General features: G+C 43.2%; 1 protein-coding gene across 4 annotated transcripts in view; it reads right to left on the bottom strand.

The window, feature by feature from the left end:
* The window catches only part of SPTBN1 (spectrin beta, non-erythrocytic 1), a 199,962-nt gene that overhangs the window by 53,038 nt on the left and 131,565 nt on the right, over positions 1 to 15,359 (bottom strand). For all 4 annotated transcript variants that reach the window (XM_043603387.1, XM_043603388.1, XM_043603389.1 and 1 more), the window contains 5 exons: positions 9,402 to 9,575; positions 5,518 to 5,609; positions 4,221 to 4,301; positions 3,713 to 3,828; positions 326 to 438 (listed from right to left, as the gene is read on the bottom strand). In XM_043603387.1, coding sequence (XP_043459322.1) covers positions 326 to 438; positions 3,713 to 3,828; positions 4,221 to 4,301; positions 5,518 to 5,609; positions 9,402 to 9,575 — 576 coding nt within the window. The remainder of the gene's footprint in view (positions 1 to 325; positions 439 to 3,712; positions 3,829 to 4,220; positions 4,302 to 5,517; positions 5,610 to 9,401; positions 9,576 to 15,359) is intronic.

Raw genomic sequence — 15,359 nt, 5'->3', positions numbered from 1 at the left:
AACTGAATAAATAGGATTTCCTACCCATGACATCAACCGACTCAGATTTCCAACACCCAATCTTCTGATAGGGTGTAGGGGAGGGCTGTCTCTGGGTCTGAGATGCCCCTGAAATCCCTCCCTAAACATTGTAGCTACTCCTACCTCCTGTTACTCTTAGGGACAAAGAGGCTTCCTGCCTACTTCTCTGCCACCAGAAGTGTCCACCACAAGCTGCTGCTGGCTGGACTGATGAGTGCCCGGGAGAACAAGGTGCTCAGTGGCAGTACATTAAGACACGAGCTTTAATCATGTCTCACAACTTATAAAATTGGTGTGAACTCACCTTTCCAATTCGTTTTCCTTCAACAGCCAAAGCCTTCATCTTAGAGAAGTAGTGGTAATAAGTCACCACATAAGTGATAATGGACTTCTCATCAGGGTGGTCCACACTGATATCTGTAACCCGGAGAAGATTTCCTCAGTACTCTGCTCAGAGTGCTACCACCCAGGCAGCAGCAACAACCCAGAATGACCGTCTAATACTGACACAGGTCAGTGTCTCCAATTTTTATACTTAGAGTTCTGCCATCAGTGCAGTAATTACAAGGCTAATGAGGATGAAACCATCTCACTGACTCTTTTATGATATGAATATTCACGAATGCCTTCTACTATTGCAATAAGGACATAAAAGTCTTAAGAGACATGATCCTTTCTCTTCAGGATCCCAAGCCATGAAGAAAACAACATGTACACAAAACAACTAGAGAAAAATGAAGAATACAGTAAGAATTATGTCAGAATTCTTAGCAATGTGGCTACTATCTAGGCACACCACGTTCATCTCCCTGCCCAATTCTACTCCCAAACTGGGTTTGTGCTGCTTGAATCCTCATTTATGCCAATGCCACCTGAATTTCTTCCATTCAGTCTTTGGACATCTTTACCTTGTTGTTACCTGTTATCCAGTTAGTCACCAAATCTGAGTCCAGATGATTCTACTTATGGAATCTTTACTGCCATTTATGGTTCAGACTCTCATGGTCACGTAACTAGATATGAAGCAATAGCTTCCTCATTGGGTTTCCCTACCACCCAAGTCACTTTACACACTGTACCTGGTTGATCTTCCAGAAGCATAGCTGTGAACACTCTTTCTCCTAGCTCAAAATTACTCAAAAGTGCCCTACAATTTACAGAAATAAAGTCTAAGCCCCTTAACCCTCTGCCATAACTTTCCTTCCCTTCATTCCATACATCCATCGAGTATTTATCAGGCTCCCTATAAGACCCAACCACTGTTCTAGACATTTCTAATTCTATAGCCTATTATTTATTCTCAGGCATAAGGAGACTCAGGCATAAGGGGGCTATTCAACACCCCCCCCACACACACACATTCCACAATTCCTAATACTCCTTCCCTTTACTCACAATATCCCTTTGCCTAAGACATCCTTCTCCATGCCATCACCTTCTTCCTAACCTTCAGCTCCACCTGAAGATACCACCTCAACACAGTTATTTCTGATCCCTACAGTCAGCATTAGTGTCTCTCCCCTAAGTTCCCTTAAGGACTCTGTTTACATGGACACACAGTCCATTCTCTGCCAGGTATTATAATTCAGTACTCATACACACTTTCTTTGTTTTACAAGACTAAGTCCCCAAGGGTAGGAACCCTGTATCTTGGTAAGCCTGGTGCTGCTCCACCTCTCAAATTCCTGGTGTGTTGTCTTGCACAAAGTGGGTAGTCAGAAAGTATTCACTAAGAGGGGGAATAAATGCATGAAGATGGCAAGTGTTTGAGGTATGGCAATACAAGTGAAGTATTAAACTCAGGACAGATGGAGAAGAGAACACATAGGATGAATAATACATAGGATAATCAGGCTGCTTTTCAAAATGCATTCACACATGTGCCTTCTATCTTCCTGGCACCCCTGTGTGAGGCAGGATTGTTTCTCTTACTTTTAAGATGAGAATACTAGGGCACAGGGCAAGAAAGCTCCCTGCCAGTGTCACCGAGGCAACTGATGGCAATGGGGGCCAGCAGAGCAGCTACTGTTCCCCCCCCCCCCCCCCGAGTCCCTGTGGCCAACTCTGCATCTGGCTCAGCCCCATTCAAGTATGCCCCAAAGAGAGAGAAATGGATGAAGCCCAGAAAAAAAATGCTGGTTCTGTACACAATACAATAAACACAAAATGTCAACATGACTGGGAAGATGTGAGCAGGCAAAAACCTTGTGGTTTTGTAACTAAACTGCAATCTTATCTTAGCTGATGCTCTCTGGGGCACTCAACAACTAACAATAGCTAAGAACAACTAATAATCAAGATCAAACCGGACAAGTGACATCAACTGCCTTTTTTTAGCTCCTTGTCTTGTGATCTGGGAAACATCAATCCCCTTTTCCATACTGGGAAGTGATTAGAAAGATTAACTAATGAGCAAGTTATTTAAAAAATATCTGTCATAGTGGTAGGAAAAAAAAGGTTATTTAGCAAAGCACAAAGAGCTACAGCTGAAGAAGAATGTCTTCCCATAGTTAAAGTAGGGGTTAAGAAGGAAGATTAATCACAGCCCAAGGAATTTTAGTTTTCTGTTTATATTAAGAAATCATTTAATGGGTTAGCACAAAGATAATTTTATCTCCACTTCCTGTATAGTGAATTTATCAGTGAATCTGATGCATTGGAAAGAGCAAGCCTGCTTGGCAGCCTCATGACCTCAATCTGTCCTTGGGGAGTTCAACTTCCTGTTCTATATTTATAAGAACTTTAAACTTTCACTCACAGCTTTCTCTGTAATATCCGCTCGCAGCTGAGAGCCATGATCTAAAGAGCTCCAGCACTACAAACAAATCCTCTTATGTTTCAAATGCTTTTCAAAATAAGAAAAAGTACCTATGACAGCTCACGCTAAAATCCTACAATTAGGATTCTGTGTGAACTAAAGGGAGTTATGGCCTGAGGGAATGCCCCACACCAGTCGATTCCAAGTCACCTGCAGTCAGTCTCTGGGGTCCTGCTGCAGACTGAGAGTGGAGACAGTGGTTTCAGGCAGAAGCGGTCAGCCATAAGAAGGGACTAAGTCTTAACACTTCTTCCATTCACATGTTCCCTTTCCTGATCCACCTTCTTCACCTAAGTTGTTCTTGCTCACAGCAAACACTGAACAGCCTCCTAGGAGGCACCTTCCCCACCCCCCACCCCTAGTCTTGCACCCATTCATCCCCCATGGCTGCTTGCCACCTTGGGATGAAAGTAGTCAACAAACATTTGCTGAGAGTCTATGGCAGGTTCTCTTCCTTGAGCACAGCTTCTAAGAACTTCCAGTGACTGCTGAATAACCTCTAAAAATTTCAGCCTGTAGAGCCCTGACCCACCTTTCCAGTGGTAGTTCCTATTATTATTCTAAACACCATTCCCAATGAACTGTTAGTCCCCAAACACACCTTCCTAGTTCCTGGTTCCACACCTCTGCTCACACAAGCACCTCTGCCTAGCAAGCCCTCCCTTCCCATCATGTTTAAACCACACTCATCTTTCAAGGCCTTTTTAAACAGAATCCTTTGCACAAATCCTCAAGTAATTCCCACCCCAAAATTAAGCTCCTCTTCCTTCAATAATTCCCAAAGCACACTACACAAATAAAACAAACTGACAGAAAGCAGATTTTATATAAGCCCCCCAATACCATCCCACCTTTCATCCCTCACGTCCTTACCTTCCGGATCCAACAGTTTAGTGAGGCCAAGGTGCTGCTCTGCCAGATTAAACGCATTCTGCAGATTGTAGTGTGCATTGGATTTCTTTAGTTTGTCGAAATCTATCAGGTCAGGCCTATGCAGAACAACAGTGGAACATGACAAAAACTATGGCTTGAAAACACATGTGACCAATGAGACGCGATCATTACTCCAAAAGCCGTAGAAATCACCCCTTAGAGTAAAACTCTATAATATTATTTAATCATCAAACAATGAAATCTGATTTTTGAATAAACACTTCAAAGTTTATTAAGACAGCTGAAGATAGATAATGGGCAAACTTGTCTGTTTGGGAGAATTTACATATTCTCTCACATTTTCCTCACATGGAATGCAGAATTCTCACCGTGGTGTAACATCTAAGGCAATGGATATGAGGATCAAAAGTCACCCAGATCTGCTAACAGAAGAGTGTCAACATTCTACCCCCAAATCATTAGAATGATTCCTAAGGATCTGACTTACCGGTGTTTGTGTATCAGGGCATTGAAGGCCATGCCGTCCCTCCAGCTGGTGGTGAAATTGTGAATGTTGACGTTCGGGTACCTAGCAGAGACCAAGCACAAGAGAAAAATCAACAGAATTACTAAATAAAGATTTACAATTTCGTGAAATGCAGTGTTTAAGAAAAAGTTTGTAAGCACTGTAAAAATGTTGAGGCAGTAAATGTCAAAAGGACAATTAAGTCAGAGCAAACACTGTTTCAACTTCAGCATGCTATAAAATAAAAAAATACACATCCACATGGCTTTTCTTTCTTGGTAAGTAAACTGGCCAAAAGACTGTGAACTGTGTCCTAGATTTAAAAACAACACTTAAAGAGGAAAAAATGACCACAACCCAGATGCCTAGAGGCCTCTCTGCTTTCACTGGCCTTCTACTCTGTCAGCAAAGAGATCAGGAGTCTGCAGTCACTGAGATCTGAATTCACAAGCTACCTGGGGAGAGGAAGCAGCTGGGATTCACATGACACTTGGCTTTCTTAATTATTATCACTGACTTGAATAAAGTCTTATAAACCAAGTATCTCCCTGAAAAACTTCCCTATGTTTGAGACCTACCCCTCATCACTGAGCTATTCTGTACCATACTGCACATTACTAACTTTGTATCTGTGGTTGACTAAAGGTTTATAACTAAGTTGATGCCCTTATTAGACATATACTCTTGATGGGCTCCATGCTTACTGTTAATTGATCATGTCCATTAGAGTTATAACTGTCCTCAAAGTAGTTCTGACAAAAACTCCAGTTAACCAAAATCGGTGCTAAGTATCATGAATCCTAGCAATTTTAGTGAGCAACACAACAGGGGCAGTGCTCTAAAAGTATTTTCACTAAAATTTCACTAAGGAAAACTGAGATAATGTATAAGGACTACTCTTAAGTTTATCACACAAAGCTCTCCAACAGCAGCGAAAATTAAAGGGAGGAGAAAACCCACAGTTGCTTTTTAAAAATATCATGGATGTGTTTCCTAAACATGGTTTCTTGATTTTAAAATTCAAGATATACTGCTCTCTGGAGCGTCTTTAACAAAGAGAGGGAAAGTGACTACAGAGATGACAGGTCCAGAATATAAATCAGAACTCCTTCCATGTTGTGAGCTAGCTAAAATGTCAGCTATCAACTGCTTATGAGTTAATAAGATTTCTCGATGGAAGCAGTGGAAGAGATACTTGTCAACACCTCAGAAGTGATGACTGCAGCGGAACCTTGTCCTGGGCGCAGTGGCCCCTGATCCCCTGTGAGTTCACACTCACCCAGCTGTCTTCATCTGGCACCACAACAGCAATGCATCCTTGGCAGATTTCTTCTCTTTGTTGTCTTCAGTTTCTACACTGATATCCTGGATCTAAGATTTACAAAGAAGTATTAGTCAAATAGATGGGTCAAGCTGTCCACGACTGCCAGAGAAGAACAGGTCTCATACATGAAGAGTAAACTTCAGATCACAATCCAGTCCTGCAGATTTACTTACTGTGCCAAAGAAAACTGCTTTCTTCACACTTCACCTAACAGAAACACCAACTAGGTTTTCTACTTTGCATGGAGGTAAGAAGTGAAGACTACTTAACCTGCATGACTTCTCAGAACTATCCACTGGGAGTCACTTCTAACCTCTAGGTAGCCCATCTTTCCAACTACAAGCTAGCACAGTGGTTCACATTGTAAATAACTTGAACCTTGTCAGATCCCAGAAAAATACCTGGTTCAGTTTTTTATAACTATTTTTTCACACTAGGGTGTGTGTCACTCATAGATGAGGATAGTCTATATTCCTTTTCCTAAAAGGTGACCCAAATTCTTGGAGAAAGGACACATTTACACTCTGTGCTTCTGTAGTGTGTGCTATGGTCTGAATGTCTATGACTCCTGCAAATTCTTACACTGAAATCCTAACTCCCAAAGGTGATGGTATTAGGAGATTGGGCCCTTGGGAGGTGCCTAGGTCATGAGGATGGGATCCTCATGAACAGGATTAGTGCCTTATAAGAGAGGCTCCAGAGAGGTCCTTAGCATCTTCCACAATGTTAGGACACAGGGAGAAGTTTGTGATCCAGAACAAGGCCCTCACTAGACCATGCTGGCTTGATCTCAGACTTCACCTCCAGAACTGCGGGAAATGAATTTCTATTGTTTGTAAGCTACCGTGTTTGTGGTATTTTGTGATAGCAGTCCAAATGGACCAAGACAGTCTGCATTCATAAGCTGCTCACTGGCATCATAAACGCAACAGTATACACAGAGCTTGGTCTACTGGCACCAACATCAGACAGCCTAGGTCTAAAACTAGGTTCCACCACCAACTGTGTGTTACTGGGCAAGTTCCTTAGCTTCCCATCTGAGGAGTGGCAACAGCAACAGTGGCTGTCTCATAGCACTGTTGTGCACTTAAATGAAGAAAGAATATTAAGTGCTGACTTCATAATAAAGATCCATAAATGATAGCTCTTTAGATTAGGGGCTATCTACCAGTTATGTGATTTTAGAAAAATGCTCTATATACCCTCTGTCTTTAGGTTCTTGCCTATGATACTACAATGTGGGACGGTGGGTGGGGGTAAATGGTGGTGGCCTAGCAGGCCCTCCATCATCTTTTAGCTCTAACCATTCCAAGTTTCCCTGCCTTCGTCCCTGTTAAAGGTCTTCCCATTTAATCTAGAGATGTGCCCCAGCATTCTTTTTGGAAAAGAGACAGGAGGAGGATAAAATATATAAATAAGAGATGAAAAAGTCAGAAAGTTTCAACTAGGAAAAACACCTACAAATTGAAATAATTATACTTCTAAAAAAAATATCCTTTTTTAACTGTGGTAAGTATGTGAGGTGAGTCTGCATAAGCTCCAAACGTTATCATTAGGATCCTGAGTTCTTATGCACAAAGTAAATGTGAAAGAACAACCTTACTCAAGGGATAAGACACAGATTCATCAGGACAGACAGGTGGAATCCCACACACTAACCCCTGTCAACCTCCTTATGCTTCAGGGTGAAGAAGGGAGTCTATTTCCACACTTGCTCATTTAGAAACCGTCTACTCTTCCGCAATGAAGACAGCTCCCTATCTACACAAGACAAACTCAGAGGCCTTCACTCCAGTTTCTCACAATATCCTTTACTCTCTTTTAAAGGGACAGAATAAAACCTGTGTGTTATCATTAGTATTTAATGGATACCTACTATGCACAGACAGGCCAGGCCATGTCCTGGGAGTTCTGGGGCCACACACACACAGACACACAAAGAGGGAATGTAAGATGAGGCTGTATATTCAGAAACTGGGAGAAAGAGATTTCTGTAGAGCGTGGGGAAACTTCACAGAGGAGGCAGAAAGCAAGCTGGGCCTTGGCTGACGCAGAATCAATACATATTTGTGAAATGGGTGATGATTCAATAAGCCTGTTGGAGGAAGCTAGGTCATGTAAGACACTAACACTGCAGGCCATGCAGTGACATCATCAGCCTAAATTTCTTGCCTCAAAAAAAGAGAGAAAGTATGTATCAGCATTTACAAGTTCAATTACAGAAAAAGGCAAGCTGTCAGGAAGCTAATTAATCGATGACTTAACCCCATTCATGCTGAGAATCCTGGAAAGGGCTGCGTGTGCCAGCTCACCAACGTGGGCAATGACCCGATGTGAAGAGAGGCCACCATCAGGATGCCCCTCCACGCTCTGATTCCTACAGGCCAAAGGCAACAGAAATAGAACATTTTACTCTACAAAACTGAGGTGAGGTTCAAGGAGGGTGCTGTTAATATCACCTCTGTTGGCCTGAGAATGAGAGCTATTATTAGTGAATTTAATGGTATTCATTTTCAAGTCATTCAGGAACTAAATGACAGAAACCTACATAAGAATTGTTTGCAAAATAGTCTTTGGTTGTTGTAATTAACTCCATTCATGATGTCTTCTTCAACAGTGGTCCCTCCTTAAACCCACCTAAATAGAATAGTTGGGAGTGTGGACAGGGGAATCTGAATTAGTAAAAAGCTTTCCCAAGGAGTCAGATGATCAGCCAGACTAGGGAACCACCATTCAGGGAGTTTCTTTGGATAGCTCTTTTTGCTCCCACCTCCTCCTCCCACATACACACCCAAAACACTGCTAACTCAAACCCACTCCCAGTGGAAATGAGAAAGAAAACAACTGGTTACCCGCTGACTTCAGAATTTTAGGAAGAATACAAAGAGAGCTATAATTTGATTTCTGGCTTTGCCCTTTTTTGGTGAGATTTTTATTTAGCTAGAAAAATCAATCAGACTTTATATCAAAGGGGTGGAACAGGAAGGAAAGGCACAGAGAACACAGCCACCCAGGAGACAGGATTGTTAGGACATTTGTTTGCAGAGTAACCTGACGCTTTGGTTAAGAAGTGTTTCCTGCATTTCAAATTCTAATTGAAAAGCAAGAGCATGAAGCATTGCCTGGAGAAAGAACCAGTAATCAGGCCAGAGGTGCTCCACAGTGCTGAAATTCTGAGCTCTCTCCTAAAGGGTCAGAAGTATGCATTGCAGCCCTGACTGGCCTTGTAATCCTGGATAAAGCTCCTCCCTTTCCTCACAAAGAAACTGGACAGAACGACCTTGAGAGTTCCTTTTGGTTTAGACATCTATACTTAGAGCCTTCCCCTCAAGTATATCAAACCCAAAGAATTGTCATCGATTCAAACAAGCATAAGGTTTTTGCATATTCCCCCTGAAAATGGCTTCCTCACATCCAACGGAGAATGAGAAAGTGAAAACAGAGTGCACACACATATCATAATCCTAAACAACTTCTCCTGAATATATTCCATGACACGTGCTACAATCTGGTGAAGTTCAGATAGTCTACTACCAGTATCCCAGCATCAACCACATCCTTCTTATCATTGCTCCTGAAAGACTAGTGGCAGACACCAGACATTTAGAGGAGGTACCAGTGAAACGACGGGTGGGGATGTAGCCCAGAAACTCCCTTATCTGACAAGAGAACCAAGACTTTCAGGGGCTAGCAAGACTGAGGGAGGATGTGGTAGCTGCAATGTGCCTATGGGTGGCTGAATGGGACCCAGCGCTCCACACACCTGACTTGGGGATGCCATTTCCACAAGGATGCTCCTAGCCAGGGAGAAGGCAGAACCTTGGGGGCCAAGCCCTTACCTGGAAGCGCAGGATGATGGTCCAGATGAGGCCGAGGGTCAGCCGGTGGTTCCCATCCACGATGTCATGGGACCCCATGTTCTCAAGATGGACTCTCTGCTCCTTCAGGAACTGAAGGGCCTTGTCCACATTCTCCAGACAGTGGATACGCATTCGTCCCTTGGTGGGTTTAGGCTAGAAACAGGAGAGCAGAAAATAGAAACAAATCATGTAATGGGGCAGAGACAGGCTCAGCTCAGAGCTACTGCCCAGAGTTCACACATGCCTGCTCATGTAGCACTCTTCTACCCAAACCAAAACATTAAAAACATGTATACTCAGTACAAGGACAGTATCTACCTAACATCCTTATGAGAGAGAAGTTTACTTAACGGATGGTGATCACTCTTCAGAGGTTTGTTTAATTATGCAAGTGACACAATTTACAAATGAGCAAAGAAGCTGGAAGGTTAGAGAGAAAGGAACCCCATTTCCATCAAGGATTTCAGAGCTACTGCTGCCACCCACACAGTTTTCTGCAGATGCAGGGCAAAGCACTCGATGATTTTTCTGACTGCTTTAAATGTAAAAGTAGGTTTGCTACCTGCAGGTTTGGGCTGTTTCCTAAGGCTGGCTCAAAATGAAAAGGGGATACACCACCAAATGAGAATTTCCAAGTGGCAGTTTTGTGAGAGTGACGCAAAGGGCTGAGAAAAAGGGTGTGACCCCCTGAGGATAAAGGAAAAGAAAACGAGAGAGTAGTTTAATGTGAATACCTCAATGTCTCTTTTTTTACTCAGTTATATCTAATCCAAGAGGCCCTGGGGAGGTGAACATTTTAAATAAGTAAAACAAAAGACAAAGGCACACATACAGGAAATTCTCTGTGCGCCTCTGTCCTCTATGGGGTCTAGAGCAAGCTCATGCCTCCACCGCCTGGCTCTGTCCCTCCCCTCCTTTCTATTTCCCAGCACAGCCCCCTCTAGCACAGGCAGCACCTCAGACTGACACTTCCTTTCACGTCCTGAGGCCTCTCCCTCTCATCTCTTTTCAATGACTGTGCACCTGACTAGTAAGACCTGGGTCCGCTGATGCATGCTGTTTCAGTCCCAAAGTGGCCTGCAGAGCAATAAGGACAGGACCATTCTACTAAGTGCAGTACAGTCTCCCAAGTGTGCCTCAAAGGGGACAGAAGAGGTCATTTCCTAACTGAGGGTGAGAGAAACAGTGTGGATGGAATCAGAAGGAGCTAAAGAGATGGGGAAGGAGTAGACTGGGGGGCTGTTGGTATCTTCCCAGGCTCCATCAGGTATAACCACTGTTCTTTCAGACTTTATTTTAAAAAACTCAATCGCAAACACACAAGGCCTTCCAAGCCTCTATTCTCTCTCTATAAAATCTCAGTGGAACCTGTGCTCCTTTCCACATGAATGTATATACAAAGTGTGAGTGGGGGAGAATGGTGATAAAGGTCCACTTCCCAACAGGTTGATCAAGTCTAATGCCACCTCGCAGGGACCCCATGTGTTTGTGACTGGCCATGCCAGATGAGCTATGGATGGTTCACTGGAGACCCAGATGCAACTTAAGTCCCTGAAAAGCACCAGCCATTGGAAACACCAGGGCATGAGACAAAGGAAGGAACTAGAAGAAAAAATTCAGACAAACCTCTTCAGGTAAAATGGTCAGACTCCTTCAAATGGTTAAAAAATAAACAAACCTCATGAACTTCCAAAACCCAGGAAAAAGAAAAAAAAAGAGGGAAAACTTTAGGAACCAACCCTCTTTTTTGCAATTCTCCCCAAATCAAACCAAGGCGGGGGTGGAGTTTCCCTTTCCCTAAAATTTCCCTACTGCTCATGGCCTCTTCTCTTTTAAATCATCAGACACGAGCAAACCAGCCCTCTGCGGTAAGTTTTTGTTGGACAGTTGAGTATAGAAGATAACAACTGTAATGTTGAAATACCTATGTTCAAGCTACAATTTCCCCATTTTATGGCAAATAAGAGCCTCACTTCTCAACTGTTTACCCATAAATTGATCAGAATACCAATAATTATCTCAAAGGGCCGCTACATAAATGAAATGGTAATCTAATCACTATAGCGTTCTCAAACACACAAAATGTCTCGTTACCAGCAAAGGGCACCTCAAGTATCTTCCTCCCAACAATTCTACTTAAAACAAAAGGGGGAAGACTCTCCCCTCTCTCTGTGTTTAGGTACAACACACCTCTCTGGAGACAGCAGCAAATTTTTAGGGTCTAGACAGAACTTGCCCACTAAGAGCCTGAAAAGTTGAAAAGTTAACATACTTCAATTTTTGAAAGGCTGGTTTAAAACCGGAAGAAAATGTGCCTCCAAACAGTGATGATAATACCACTCTTCTAATCTTGACACCCAAAATTAAATTCTGGACTGGAATGAAAAGAAAAAGTGCTAGGAAAAACTGTGACTGGTTGGTGTCTTGACAAAGGGGAAAGGACATGAAAATACCCAAATCTCAACACTTGGGGCTTCTGCAATAGTTCAAAGTTCAAAGTTTATTAGAAAACAAGTCTAAGAAACATGATTTACAGAGACATTTTAAATATTATTAATGTAGGGGCGCCTGGGTGGCTCAGTCAATTGAGCGTCCGACTTTGGCTCAGGTCATGATCTCTTGGTTTGTAAGTTCAAACCCCACATCAGGCTCACTGCTGTCAGCACAGACCTGCTTCCAGTCCTCTGTCCCACCCCCTTCTTCCCCCACTCTCAAAAATAAACATTAAAAAAAGAAAACTAAATAAATATTATTACTGCTCTATAGCTGCTAATTCAAACTCAGCTAACTACCATATAGTAAAAATTATCACTCTACCACCTTTCCGTTTCTCCAACGCTTTCCCACATTTCATCTCAGTGGAAGCTCACTCATCTTTGGTGGCACTTGTTAAACTCCTTCTCAACCAAAAGAGTAATAAACAAGACATGGTGAGGTTAAAGGATGGTTGCACAATACAAGGGAGAGTAAGGATCAAGACTAAAACTCAAGTATCCCGGTTTTCAAGTCTCGTGTTCTGTGTGCTTCACAGAGGGGCTATAAAATATTTTCAGGCATAATACTTGGGCACGTTTAGAAATGACTACAGGAAACTAATTTTAAGAAATATTAATGACCTCACAGAGCTATACAGTGAAACACACTGGTCATTAAAACTGCAAAGCCCCCTTAGGGTCACCTAGGTGGCTCAGTTGGTTTAGTGTCTGACTTTGGCTCAGGTCATGATCTCGAGGTTTATGAGTTCAAGCCCTGAGTCAGGCTCTGTGCTGACAGCTCATAGCCTACAGCCTGCTTCAGATTTTGTCTCCATCTCTCTGTCCCTCCCCTCCTCGCTCTCTGTCTCTCTCTCAAATATAAAAAAAAAAAAAAAAAAAAACACACACAAAAACAAACAAAACAAAACAAAACAAAACAAAACAACTGCAAAGCCCCCAAGATTTAAAAATTCTTGGTGGCCACTGATAGACCTACTATGTTAACCTCTGTTAGGTGGTTAATAACTGTTATTGCATTTAATCCTCACAGTAACACTGAATAATAATTACCATCTTATGGATGAGAACATGCTGGTTTAGAGAGATGGAGTAATCCATGTGGCTAGTCCCTTTGTGGCTGGTAAGGATTCCAAAGCTCACGGTCTTCATGCTACACCAAGAACCAAGAGCAGTGCACATTTCCACACGAAAGGAAATAGACTCAGTTCCCATCTAGCAGATAGTTTTCATTTTTTTAAGAGCTATTTTTATATCACTAAACTTCCATCCTCTTAAAAGGAAAAAAGAGATAACAATGGAGAAAACTGAACACAATGGAACTAGGGGGAAGGGTGCATTTCTCAGTTATAAACACTTTCTTAAAGCCACGCCCCAAGAGCGGCTGATTGTGCCAAGAAATGGAGTGCTCCCTCTCTTGCCTCCATTAATTATTGTCAAACTTCTAGTGTGGCATTGGTGTGTTCCCACAACAACATGTGCATTTCTGTTCTGTAGGTCATTTCTGATGGGGAAGTCTGAAATGCCATTAATGTGGAGACAAGGATCAATACCAGACCCATATGTGACTCAGAAACAAGTGGTGGTGGTGGTGGTGGTGGCAGCGGGGGTGGGGGGTGGGGGGGTGGGGAGAAGGTTCCTCTGAGGAAATGCCTATTTTTATGGATCCTCCTGGAAATCATTTTAACAAGGTGGGCGCCTGGGTGGCTTAGCCGGTTAAGCATCCAACTCTTGATTTCAGCTCAGGTCAAGATCTCGTTGTTCATGATTTCGAGTCCCGCATCAGGCTCTGCGCTGGCAGTGTGGAGCATGCTTGGGATTCTCTGGTCTCCTCTCTCTCTGCCCCTCCCCCACTCATTCTTACTCTCTTTCTCTTTCTCTCTCTCTCTCCCCCCCTCCCTCCCTCCCACTCTCTCAAAAATAAGTAAACTTTAAAAAATAAGCTTTCCTGCTCCTCCCACAACAAGGCCCATGTTCCTGTATTTTGCAGGCACTTTTCCTGTTTCCCTTCCCAAGGTCCCTTCTAGTCCCAAATCTTCAACCACAGCTCCATCCTACATTTCACCCCAGACCCATCTTTTTTCAGACTCCAAGTAAGGAGTAGAAATTACAGGGCTAAAGAACCACCTCTAGCATCTGACAACACAATTCTAATTGCTTATTAGAGCAACTTATCTAAGCTCTGCCTCTGAGAAGCGGTATGGCCTTGGGCAAATCTGCCTGAGTGGACCTAATGCCTTTAAAGAACAAAGGAGCTGGATGGTGTCCAGGCCATCACTCTGCCTCCACTGTCTGCCGTCCTTGAGTTTGAATCTATTATACCCTGCAGGGCATCAGGATTTGCAGAACTACAAATAATCACAATGGCAGCGTTTTTGTCAGAGTCTAGAGATAGAAAAGAGAAAACAAATGTTTCCTAGAGCTAATTTCGCCTCCTTGAATAAAAGAGGAAAACATAAGGGAGGGTTTCTGGCAGGGTGTTTGGGAGGCCCCCTGGGAGCTGGGCCATGCTGTTCCACCCTGGTAACCCCTACTTCCTCAGATACTTTCCATGGGTTTCCAAAGTCACCTTGAAGCCACCTGGGGCAACAGCTCTCCAAGGGTTGCAGTGTGACCAGAGAACCAGCCCTGGGAAGTGGAAGAAGCAGACTCTAGGCCTCTATCTGCCACACACTAGCTGGATGGCCTGGCCGGTTGCTTTTTCTTAGTATGAAGGGATGAACTTCCAGCTATAAAACACAATGTATATGTTAGAGGTTGCAAGGCTTACTAACATGCCTTCTGGTCTCTTGTTCAGTTGAAGAGGAAATGGAGAAAACACACTAACTGGTCTCCACCTACCACTGTGACTGACACTTATGTCTTTGCCTTTTTTTTTTTTTTTTAATGTTTATTTCTTTGAGAGAGAGAGTCTAAGTGGGGGAGAGGCGAAGAAAGAGAGGGAGAGAGAATCCTCCCAAGCAGGTTCCATGCTCAGCACAGGGCCTTGATGCGGGTTCGATCCTATGACTGTGAGATCATGACCTGAGCCAAAATCCAGAGTCGGACGTCCAACCGACTGAGCTACCCAGGTGCCCCTGTCTTTCTTTTAATCACAAATGGTTCCATCACACGCAAAAGGCTCTACTTAATATAGATGGTGGGATGGGAAGCATTTATTCCAGTCTCCTCTAATACAATACACAGCCCAACTCACTTCACCCTAAGTCCCCAGTCAAGTTTTAGCTTTAATAAGAGTATAGATGATTCTCGTCCAATTAAAATCAATCAAGAAACAACACACTGTGTTCCATTAGGTCCTGCCTGGCTCCTCACTGGCTGGGCCCTCTCCCAGTGAACATTTCCCTTTAGCAGGGCTCAGAGGGAAAGGAAGGCACCAATATAAACAGGAGAATGGACTGGAGTCCACGTTCTGTTACTTACTAGTGATACTGGCCTTGGGCAA

Source organism: Prionailurus bengalensis, chromosome A3 (genome assembly GCF_016509475.1).
Source record: "Prionailurus bengalensis isolate Pbe53 chromosome A3, Fcat_Pben_1.1_paternal_pri, whole genome shotgun sequence".
NCBI classification, from domain to species: Eukaryota; Metazoa; Chordata; class Mammalia; order Carnivora; family Felidae; genus Prionailurus; species Prionailurus bengalensis.
Note: the sequence above shows the minus strand (reverse complement) of the source record. Positions and strands in the feature narration are given on the sequence as shown.